Here is a 12,780-nt window from a genome sequence, read left to right on the forward strand (position 1 = left end):
CTTAAGTCTAAGTCAACTTTTTTTTTGAAACCTTATAGCATTGTGGAGGTGATTTTAGAATTGTGTTCATGGTACTGTTCAACTCCAGAACATGTTTCTCCAACATCTTCTTTCCGTCTTGAGGTGCTGAAACTTAAGTAAACCCAGACAAACAAACATTCATACTTAATGACTATGCAACTGCTTTGGCTGCAGAAAAGTAGTCCTGATGGCATTATAACTTGATGCAAGAATTATGAAGTGTGTGGCTAAAAAGTAGAAAGTAAGCTTCTACCATCAGTCAGTCATCAACAGCATTTGCCACAGAATTTCTGTTTTCACTTCCAAAGTTTACATAATACTCCTCTTGATTCTTCAGAATGGATGGAAAATATTTCATTGCAGTATGGTCAAGAGATTATGTTTCCATTTTCTTTACAGTGTTCTCAATAAATATTTTGTTGTATTATATAGACTGATCAAAGTTAAAAGTCATGGTACCACCCAAGACATGGAACATTTCACATCCATAAATGTCACAAAGTACAACCCTCAAAGTAGTGTAACATATACTGCATAATTGTCCGGACAGGTCCCTTGCTACCAATCCCACACAGGTAAAAAGGGATCTAGAGATATATTGCCATCCTGATCCTTATCCTCTTTGGTCTGCACAGTTGCCTTACACAGTGGAAGCAGCAAGCTGGGACACACAACTGGAACAACTTACTTTCAGCTGTCTACAGCAGAGGAGGGATCAGTTTGCAGCTTACCACCTTTTGGCTGATGGCATGCAACAAGGAACTCTTTGTTTGGAAACAAACCATTGTGAAATAAAGCTGGCACTTTCAGCAACTACCCACACTCTCGTCCACAGATTCACAGACAATGTTAGCATATGCTTGCGAATGCAACGAATAACCTATGCTCTAGACAGTACTTGGTTGTTTATGAATGTGAGATCATAATTTATATCTTGTTATGATGCTTAAAATTAGCCAAAGGTGCTCACTGTGGGCAGCATGAATCCCATTAGGTACTCCCTCTATCTTCTATCCATAGCAGCTAAGCCTCCACAGCAGGAAGACTCTTGCTGACTACAGAAATTTCCAAAACATCTCACATACCTAGCAATTAAAATAAACTTACTTCAGATTGCCCTTCCTTCTGAACTAAATTCTAATATTACCAGGATTTGATAGGAAGAACAAATAATGAGTAGTAATAAAATAACTTCATTCTTTTACAGTCCTTCACTTCTTACTTTTCTTTTTGAAAAGATGCTGAAGTCATCACTTGTCTTTGTGATAGCAGTCTTCAAAACTATAAATGTCTACCTAGTCTTAATTTCTTTGTAGCGAAGCAAATGCGTATGATACATGTGCAGACAACAAGGCATGAGGAAAACTGAATTTTCAGCACATCTTTTACTTCCAGTACCTGAGGAATCACAGATAACCCCAATGGCTTCCTTACGTTCCTTGGTCAGCCGCAGACAGAGAAAAGCACTCAGGCAGCAAGTGATTATGGAGCCTGTATCTGTGGAAGCTGTTTCACAGTCTGACACAGTACAGCACCAGACAAGAGCTGAACACCAGAGAAATACTGCTTGCAAAGTTCAGGTAAGACTCCAAAACACTGAAAGCTGAGTATGCATCTTGGGCAAAATTTCAGCTCCCAAACACTGCTAAAACTGAATCCTTTCCACACACATCCTCTCACCATAAACTTCCAAACAGTAAATATTTCAAGAAAAGCTATTCCTTAGGGGTTTTCCACAGAATGATTACGTAACTCTCCAAGACCCTTTTTAAGCAAAATGCAGGAAATAATTAAGTGAAGTTTTTCATTCCTATCCAGCTAACTTAATAGTGTTAGATTTCAGTCAAAAAGCTCGAACTCACTAGCAAGAAGCAGTAAAAGGTGAGAACAAAGCTTGAAGGCAAGACTCAGCACACCACCCTCTGGTATTACAGGCAGCCTCTCGTCCATATATACTGCTAGTGCCTCTAACTGGAAACCCTTCTGTGAGACAGCCACATACAGAACTCATTCCTTCAGAAAATGAGCAAGCTATTACAAAATGATTGCATACTAACCCTTACCCTCTTGGCCTGCATGGTTGACTTACACAGCGGAAGCAGAAAGCTGGGACGTACTATTGGAACACCTTACTTTTGTATGGATGTATGGCCCATCACTTTTGCCACTTGTTTACCCAAAATTTGCTGTAACATCAAACTGGATCTTTTTACGTTGCAGCTTCAGGGTAGCATAACCCAAAACAGGCATATCAAACAGTTACTATCACAGATTTCTCTACTCAAAAGAAGAAAAATGCTTCAAAAGAACAATTAACAGTTCAATTAAACAAAAGAGGGTTGCACTGATGGACTTGATACACTTCTAGTTTTACATTCAAAATGGAGATATCAGGACACAGCAGTTGAGAACAAAAAAGTTTTCTAAATAATATACACAAAATCAACCCCAAATTCATTTTTCCTGGCTACTTTTCTTTCAGACCTCAACAATCCCTTCCACTGACATACTTACAGCCTTGTATATTTTATTATATTTACATATTGGTAGAATTTAATATTCAAAAATTCAGATGGGCTTATGCAAGCACATTAAACAACTGGCACCTATGAATTTCCTCTTTTTACTTCAAAGCAGTTGTGTAAAAAATACACAAATTTTAGAAGTACGTTATATTCCAACATTATTTGACATAGCATCTCAAATTTATTTAGGTTGCTATTACACAGTAGTAGGTATTTACCTATAGCTCTTGTTTTCAAGATTAAAGCACTGCACACTTTTTTCAATCAATCAAGATCATTTGAAAATCACATGATCTTCATATGATGATACTAGCACTGTAACATTGATCCCATTCTTAAAGCACATGAAAAATACCAGGACCTTGCAAAACTGAATATATTTTTAATGACCTTTACAGGAATTGTTTTATTACTTATATTCCAATTCAGTGACTGTTTGTGCTACCAGTAACTTTATATATTTGAATGATTCTACTTGATTCAATGGGATTACTCATGTGCAAAGTTATTTCAGAAGCAACTCATAATTTAAAATTCATAAGGAAGATGAGGTTATTAAACAACTATAAAGGCTTTTCTATGGCCTTTTCTTATGTAAAAAAATTGTTTAAACATGCATCAGACAGAACTCTAGTTAAGAAAGCATCATATACTATAGAATGTATATTGTAGAGTACTAATGGTGTCTCTAAAAAATCTTTAAAGAATAGTTATATGTATTTTTCATATAGAAAATGTCAAAATCTAGAGTTGTACCTAACAGTGACAGACTTCAATCTCACTGATGAATGACTTAATGAATTTACTTTTATTTTCTTGCTCATATTTTTATGTGTGTGTATGCATATATCTTAAGAGTCAAAAATCTGTTTGTTCTCTGTTCTGACACAATTTACACCTAAGTAAAGTGATGATGTAACAGAAATTAGAACTTGGCACCATTAACATCACTGATGCATTCACCTTGTCCTCAACCACAATGTCTCCTAGACACAATAAAGGTGTAGCTAAAGATTTATCCTGCCAATAAGATGTAGTTATAGGTCCCATGAAGATTACTGACACTGAAGTACCAAATATGTACTGGCCTTGGACTTAGCAGATAACATGCCAGTTTTGAGACACATTCAAGTTGACAATAAATCAGTATCACAGTTCCAATAACAGGAAAATATACCTTAGAGGAATTCTTTCTGTTAAAACATTCCACTTTTGAGTTAGCTATTAAATGGTAATGATCATAATGGACTAGGCAGTAGGGGGTTTTGTGTCTGAAATGTGCAGACATTTTACTGCAAGTCTATTTTTTAAAAACTTACGTGGTTTTCAACTGCACAGTATTTCCCCCTTAAATCAATTTTGTCTTTAAAAAAAAGATAATAACCTAAACAAAAGATGATTTAGTAGCAATCTCATTAGGAATTATAATTGTTTTCTGTATCTGCCCATGCAAACACTTACACAGCCTCAATAACTCCTCCCTTTTGTGCATAAAAAACCCCAATAGTGATAGCTAGAGAGAGCAAGGTGCACAAGTTAAGTACTGCTTACTAAATTATAAATGTATTTTTTCTCTCCCTTTCAGAACTATCTCAATGCTTACCACCAGCAATTCCATTCTAAGAAGTTTGTTAAAAGGGCCTCAATTTCTCAGGGTGTATGGGTTATAACTATTTTTTTCAAGCACCCTTTTGAACTTCTTTTCAATTTTCTGTTTTTGATGATAGTCATGCTGACAACTTTTTTTGGTCCATCAAATTCTGTAGTACAATTACATGAATTTACTTTTAATAAATTACCATCTTTGCATATATCAGTCAAACCATGAAGACTAAACACTTGCAAATAAAATGCATTATTAATTTAATTGTCACAGCCTATTTAGCTAGCTTCTATTAGTATTTGCCATAATATGCAATGTATCAGAGAGCAGAATCAAATTCAAAACACAAAGAATAAACTGATTATATTGTCCTAGAGAAATTAAAAAATAGCAAGCTTGCAAAATTATACTCAAGGCATTAATGTTTTACATAGGTAAGAAAACTATGTAACTTAATTTATTATATGTTTATGCCCAAAGTGATGGTTTAACATGCTGAAGAAGGATTTCTTTGGTTCCTAAAGCCATTAAAAGGCATTAAACTTTCTCATAACAGGAGAGGAAAGGTGGAAAGGAAAGCAATGGTGGTTTGGTATTTACTGCAGTAGGTCACATGGCTTAAACATCCCCCACTCCCAGCGAGGGACTGCTACTAGAAATTTATATTGTTGTTGTAGCTCTGTCACTACTGTTTGATGCTGCTCTACATTAAGCTGAAGTGCCACCTAAAAAGGTATTGTGGAAAAGAAATACTCAAAAGATGGATGAAGAAATTGCAAAAGAAGAGGGCATGAAGTCACTCCAATTCCACTTGCCTAAGCTGGCCTGGGGGCAAAGCCTCCCCAGCCGTGCCAGCAGATGGGGCAGGGAGGCTGCAGGCCTCAGAAGGGCTCCTCTGCTCCTTGGGCAGCCAGGACCTGTGAACCTGCCATCCTCCTCCTCCTCCCTCCTCATGCCATGCTGGCCAGCCAGCCAGAAAGCCTTGAAGGAATACGGGAAGAAATGGGGAAAACGGCCACAGCCGGAAGGCTTTCAAAGCAAAACATGCAAAGAAAAGCCAGCAACAACTGATTTAGTTTATAGCATCCTGCTTGTTTAGGAATTCATTTCAAGATGATCATCACTAAAAATATGCCTCTCAGCCTAAGATACTACAGTTGGTAATCTATTGTATGTATCCTTTATTATTATTCACTAGGGTAATGCAAGTTATCTCTACGTTGTATTTATGATGACTGTACAGTAAGTACCCCCTTGTAAAAGAATATATTGGTATCGAATGTTTCCAGTTCTAAAATAAGCCACCAGAGCAAAACACTTTTTGTAATTGTTGTGCTATGACAAGAGATAACCAACATAAACTTAAATATGATATCTGCTTTGATGAAACTGTAATTGTTTTTTCAATGCATTGTTCTGTACTTTAGATTAAACAGAATATCTCAAAACTCTTAAATAATCACGTGTTAGGGAAATTCTGGTTAAGCCCTTTGTACAGGAAACCTCCTTAAAAATAAAAGCACCACCTAAATCAGTGCTTAGTCAAACTAAGATGTATATGGGGTGCTAATTTGAAACCCTACTCTTAAGTCCCTCCATGATTTAAGTGTGAAAAACTTGTGAGGAAAGGGTCTAATCGACCACCATTTCCATTGTCTTTACCAAGATATGAACATGGCCCAGAAAGAGCTTTGCTGTGTTCTCCTACAGCTCCTATCATTTATTCTCTTTTTTCATACCAAAACCAGAAAATACTCTTTATTTATGAAAGCCTAGCCCAGAAGAATGAGTTACAAGGCAGTAACACTAGAAACAGTATCAAGTATCCAGCAAAGAACACGAGAATATGTGATCCTTTGGCTATCCAGAACACCTCAATTTTCTAGTTGCCCCAAAGATTCAATGAAATAGCAATAGCTAAGTCACAATGTGCCAAATAAATCTGAAGCAAAATCTGTTTATCTGCAAACACAGTGCCATTGAGTTTGCAAAACACATTTATATTTTAAACCACATAGAAAAAAAAACCTGCTTGCAAACAAAGTTGGAGACTAAGTACCTGTGTTCAGATTGAAAAATTAAATTCATTCATTTTGAAAATAGTCAAAACACCAAATCTCTCTTCCTTCCCAAAAACACTTGAGGAAATTTTCTTTTTGATTCCCCTGTTGTTTTGACCTCTTAGAAAGTCATTTTATAAACCTATGAGCATCAAGGTCAGGAGGAAAAGAACAAAAAAGGAAAAAAAAACCAAAAAACAAACATTTGATTTTGTACTGAGAGTGACATTTACAACTATGGAAGTTTTGAGAAAATAATACCATCTGTCAAAAAAAGCCCCAAAAGGTGCAAATCCTACACCTTTCACATGGAATTTCTTTCTACAGACATGTCATAAGCACCACGACATCAGAGAACTTAAGCATGTTGGATCTCTCTTGGAGCTGAGGTAAAAATCCAGATGACTTCATTGTGGGTAAGTTAAATATTTTAGAAGAGGTCTCCACATACAGATTGTATAAGATACAATGAAAAAGAATTTTAAAGTAGTTTACCTTTCTTTGGGTGTGCCAACTCCATGTTTGCCCAGTAAATGAGTATTCAAATGCTTCTTCATCACAAATGCCACCCTGTCAAACAAACAGCAAATGAGAAAGATCATTTTATTAAGCCTTTTTTTTTTTTTTTTAAATACAGTGTTTTTCTGTTTTGAGCATGCACTTGAACACATTTCATTAAAGGCAGACTTTAAAAAACCCCTCCTCTGCTAGAGTGTGACTTAGATCAGGAGTTCATTCTGTAACAACAGGCTTCCCTCATTTTGCAGTCCCTTGGCTTTTTCTCTCACAAGTCCCAGCCATACATCATTGGTCAAAAAACAGAAAACCGGTTTCTGGTTCCCTTTGCAAATTAAAACATCTCCACATTATACTGATAATATAGTCTGTTGTACCCAAATAACATTGTCTCATGTTATAACCTAATACAGTTTTAGTTACACCTTTGAATTTATTTAAGCCTAATGGACCCATCCTGCAACCTTTCTTCATACAAGTAGTTCCATTGTTTTTAATGAGAAACATGAAAAAAACAGCAAGATAAGATGCTTTAATCACTGCTTACGCCTGGTCAAACTTCACTGTATTAATTATTTAAAGAGATATACATAGAAACAAATTAATAGCCTTAGTTATTTTATAGCCTTGTGAAAAAAAAGGATGAAAAACGTGAGCACATGTTCATGAATACACTATGAGAAGGAATATTGTTCAAACTGGCAAGACATTTGTCAAAGGTCCAACAGCAGCAACAAAATACATACTACCTGGCATCATGTTTCTACCAAACCAAACACAGATAATTTACTTTAATTTTGGTGACATACATAATGAAACAGATAGAAGCCTACCAAGTACTACTCTTCCACTGATAAGACAATAACATCCATTTAATTATGTCATGTGACTGCTTCAAACAATTTAGATATCAGACTGAAGCTTCAAACTAAAATGGTTCTCTCGATAAGCAAAAATTTTACTGCTGCAACTTTCAGTGTGAAAAGGGCTTGCAAACATTTTTGTTAATTATGTATTACAGCTGTCCTTCATAAAGTTAATTACTAATAGCTGAAAGGCAATAGAGTCTATTTGCATATGTACATGAAAGGCATGACATATGCAAAAATATGATTTTAATTAGCATTCCATGATATGAAGGGCTACAAATCAAACTGGCATGTTATAAGATTTTTAACATTAAACGCTGAATTCGTCTGGACGTGTTTGCAGTAATGGACAATGGAAGGACTGTAAAACACCAGCACTATGGGGTGTAAGAGCCACAAAAGCAAAGACACAGTACTTTTCCTTTACAATTATGTTAATGTAGCTTTTCTGTGTCTGATCTTTTTTGGGCACTTGCACATTATTACAGAGAATCTCTCTTCTGCATCCCTTAAGGTCTAAGATTATAATACTGCCTTATTTAAATGATACAAATTTCCCTATTTTTTTACAAAAATACATTAAAAAAGTATCTTAAATACTTTTCCCTACACGACTTATAACTATGGCATCATAACCATTACAACTGTGAATATTATATTACACCGTTACCATCATTACCATGCAAGTGTCATCAGAATTACTGTACATAGGGAAAATATTTGTAACAAAATAAAAAAATGTGTTCTAATAAAAGCGTAAGGCATACAAAATGTACTGCCCTCGCTTTTCGTCAGAAATAGTATTTCCACGCAGCTGTGAAAGGTACCAAACGTATTTTCATTTAGTAATACCTGCATTTCCTGTTACAAACTTCCATTATCCCCCTTCTCGAAAAGAAAAATAAACTCAATGATATTACTGTTAAAGGGCAATGTGCAATCAGAGTTGTAAAGGGATACTTTGCTATTTACATGGAATATAAAGATTCCAACCAGCTATACAATATTTGCAGGGAAGTGCTTTTTGGCTTCTGAGCCTGTTTAGTTGAAGCCTCCAAATGAAGGCTGACCCTTTCATATAGCACACAACTGCAGGGGGTACATATAGACATACCTTCCTGAAAAATCAAAGACAAAGGCCTTGGTAATAACATGAAGCAATTAATCTCGCATTCTGCCTCCTCTCTGTTGTATCTACGTTCTAGCAACCATTTTGCCGCTGTTACACAGCACAAATAAAATGAACCCTGATTCAGTTCGCGCCTCAGCACCTACTAACATTTTAAGCTTTTAATGTAAGACTTGAAGACTTCAGACTTGAGGAGGGGAGAATACCTCAGTGCAAGTCTGGAGCACTCAGCATAGCTCAGGGGCAGCTTCCCACCTTACAGAATCAGACCTTAAAAATAAAAGCAGAGGTGCTATTTTCATAAGAAATTGAGAAAGATGAAAAAGAATTATCAACAGAGACAGCCATTATTACAGCAAGGGGCAAAGTCTAAACAACCTTGTTTGGATGCTGAATTTGAGGACCACCCATTAAAACAAACAAACAAACCAACCCACAAAGAGAGACAAGTGGGAACTATTTGGTTTTGTTTACTAAATCCTGCAGGTGATTTTCAGAATGGCAGTAGCAGTGTTTGCTGGCTTTACAAAACAAATGCAAAAATGTTTTCCATACATTCAGTAACTCTAGGTTTCTAAGCAATTACTGGTTTGGTAGTCAAAAAATAATGGGTTTATCTGTGCTATTTACCTCTGCTGAGGTAAATCAGTTATTCCCAAGCTACTGCTATGATTGAAGTGATAGATATGACTTAGCCTTGGCCTTTTAAATTAATCTTAAGGGAAGTTTGACTGGCACCTATAAGGACTCACTGAGTGAATGCTTTCAAGATACATTGCATTGATACATCTTCAAATCAAAAGAAATCTTTCCATCAGCAATTGCTAAGCACCAATTCAGGCTTCACCAAATTTCTCATTTCTTGTTTTTAATTCTAGTGGAAATATAAACATTCAAATGCTAAAAGCTAACTAGTTTCAGAAACACATCAAAAGAGAGTAGAAAAAACCTGTAATTGCATTACTCTACTGTTTTAGATACATGCAAACCAGGCCATACTAGAGGCCTGGAACCAGTTTTACATTATCTGGACAAATTCATCCTCAACCCACATGCAGACAAGAAGTCACAGCCCAGCTGCTCTCCTGCGGGTCAAGTCTCAGGCAGACATGTCTAGCCTATACATCCAAGTCATGGTCACTGGGAGTTCCCTTCATTTGGTAGGAAGACTACTAGAAGCCTCCTCTTAAAGTGGTACAAAGTGAGTAGGCAGGATTTCTTTTGCTGGCACAGTAGCATTATGTTGGGTTAACTTTTTTAGTGATTTTCAACTACTCTAGTTCCAAACCAGCGATATCCTCGGTCATATGTTCAAACTACAGGATAAATTAAAGACAAGCTGAAAAATTACACAGAACTTTAGAATAGCATCTTCATTCCCTACAGACAACATTTTGCACACAAACTATAAATAAAAATTACTTTAAATCATAAATATATGAGCACCTTTCCCAAAATAAGTTTTCAGAATATTCTGGTTTCAGTTTAGAAGAGTTGTGGCTTTGTAGGAACGTGACCATCCATATTCCATGGCAATCTTCAAACAGTACTTGGACTCTCTCTCAGAACGTCTGTAACTGATTTAGGAGCCTCTACAGACTTGTCTTCAGTTATAAAAGCACATTTTAAAGTACAAAAGAAACAAAGGGACTTCTAATTCTGGGAATAAAGAAACATATTGAACAATCTTTACTTCCACTTTTTATTCTAGTGTAATACAAATTCTTCAGCATGTACAATGTTTATCATCACAGTACCCAAGGAATATGAATAATCTGTCATGTATTGTCTGTTCTCTATTTTCTCTGTGGGGAGAGAACTGTTCTCTGTGAAGTATCTTGCTTTGAGAGGGCAAAAGATTCTAAGTTTTATTATGTTTTGAATCCATAATAGCTCTTTCCTTTTTAATAAGTACATCCCTGGGTTAGTGAAAAGCCTAAAGAAAAAAAAAACCAAAACAACCAAAACCCACCAAACAAAACACACACACCCCCCCACCAAAACAAGCATTCTGGGCCATAAAGTCATGAAACCTGTTATTTCCTGTGTGTTTACCAAGTGCTCAGCCTTGGCCTAGTTCCAAGGAAGGCGCTACATCTTACCTCTACCAGAAAGCCACTTGAAGCCATGGTGACAAACCAGTCATCTTCTAACAGCACATAACTGTTGAGGAGGGCCAGCATGGGAATTTGTTTCTGTGGGACTCTACAAACAAGGTATCCAGCAGCTGAAGAGCAATTTTAAATCACTTCTCAGTGGATACATTGCTCTCTGCAACTGCTCGTGGAGAATTTATCTTACAGACAACAATGTTCAATGACAGCAGAAAAGTCCAGGAGAATAACAATGAATATCTAGCCTTTATCCATATTCTCAATATCTTTTACATCTCCTTTAAACTGTCCAAAACCTCTTTATACACAAATTTAACCCTGAGAATACAGGTGAGCTACTGCATGACTCAAGTACATAGGATGTTTTAAAAAGCTGCTTGAGAGCCTCAAAAAAAAAAAAAAATCAAACCCATAAACAAAACTAAGAGAAGCAGAAAAGAATGCTATCATTTTAAAAATATTTGTATTTAGTGCTTTGTATTAGCATAGGTTTCAGGCACATGGAAAGGACAGAACATTTTACCATTTTGGATGAATCAGCTGGGAGATCTGACAGCATCAAGGAATAATAAGAAAAAGGAACTCAAACTTTTATACACCATCACAGAATACAATGAAATAATACATTATCCTGTTCACATCAGGTTTTGTTTTCCGTGATCTGTGCTTGAATTTCTGTCCTTGTATTTTCACCCAAGGCAAGAAACCAGAAAATCAAGGCAGGCTTCACAGATCATGCCAAGATAGGGGACTGGGATATGTTCAGGTAAGTAAATAACAATGTGAAATCTATGGTTCTTACTATCTCAATGAAGCATTCTTGTTCTTACTGTTTCTTTAAAAGCACTGGAAACCCTAAACATTTGTAGATGAACATGTGGTTCCCATGGAGCCATGTCAATAAGGATATCAACCAGTAGGAGAAAGAAATAGTTCATTTTCTCAAAAATTACCAGGACCCGCATGTATTTCAGAATGTTCAATAAAACTTGTACATGTAATTACAGATTTTTGCATGCACTTGAGTTGTGCATATTCTACCCATAAAAGTAAAACTTCACATATTCAAATCAGCACTCAGTCAGATAGTATTTAAACAGTCTACATGAACTAAAAAACTTCAAGTTTTTAAATTCCCCAAATTATATCAAAAGTTGCTACCCAAATCTCATGTCTCCATCAGGATTTTGTATTCATCAGGTTAACTTCAGGAAAAAGAGCACAGAGGAAAACGCAGAACTGCCCAGAAAGCAGTGGCTTTCTATGAACAAGTAAGCTTTCCTTTCCATGCATCAAAAGTCTAAATTCCTCAGAATTTCTTCAAGTCCATCATTTGTGGATGTTTGCCGATTCTGAAGGGTCCAGACTGGGGCTCTGATAACTCTCTTGCATGACTGCGCGCAAGGGACTCAATTTAAAAGAAAGTATCTGGCAGGGCAGAGTCTGGTGTGGAAGATATCCAGTAGTGTGAAAGGCTTCATGCCCTTTGTGACAAGATGTCAGGTTCAAGTAAATATCTGGCAGTGCGAAGTCTAATGTGGAAAGCATCCAAATATCTGAAAAACTTCATGTCCTCTGTGACAGGACGTCAAGTCCTAGAACTCTTCATAGGAAAGATGGGTTTTTCTCCAGACTCATCTACTAGCCAAATGAAGCAGGTCTTATTACTTCTAAATAACAGCAATGATTATTCCTCATAAGTTAAAAAAAAAAAAAATCAATAATATTTCAAAAGGTTAACAAGTCATGCATGATCACGCCGTCTGCAATGCTGAGAGTGCTGTGACACGCTGCCTTCTACTCCCTGCTGACCCCATGTGTCAGAGAAGGATATGGCTGCTTTATGCTCCACCCTCACCAACACTGGTAACTAAACTGGGAAGCAAAACACATCCATCCATCCACACCTTCAAGTGTGAGTAACTTGGCAGACTGGAAGATTC

At 36.4% G+C, this 12,780-nt stretch overlaps 1 protein-coding gene across 2 annotated transcripts in view; it reads right to left on the reverse strand.

Moving 5' to 3' along the window:
• ZNF407 (zinc finger protein 407) overlaps window positions 1-12,780 on the reverse strand; it is a 342,220-nt gene that overhangs the window by 203,978 nt on the left and 125,462 nt on the right. For both annotated transcript variants that reach the window (XM_069004333.1, XM_069004332.1), the window contains exon 4: window positions 6,705-6,779. In XM_069004333.1, coding sequence (XP_068860434.1) covers window positions 6,705-6,779 — 75 coding nt within the window. The remainder of the gene's footprint in view (window positions 1-6,704; window positions 6,780-12,780) is intronic.

The sequence above is a fragment of the Aphelocoma coerulescens genome, chromosome 2 (assembly GCF_041296385.1).
Source record: "Aphelocoma coerulescens isolate FSJ_1873_10779 chromosome 2, UR_Acoe_1.0, whole genome shotgun sequence".
In the NCBI taxonomy this organism is placed as follows: Eukaryota; Metazoa; Chordata; class Aves; order Passeriformes; family Corvidae; genus Aphelocoma; species Aphelocoma coerulescens.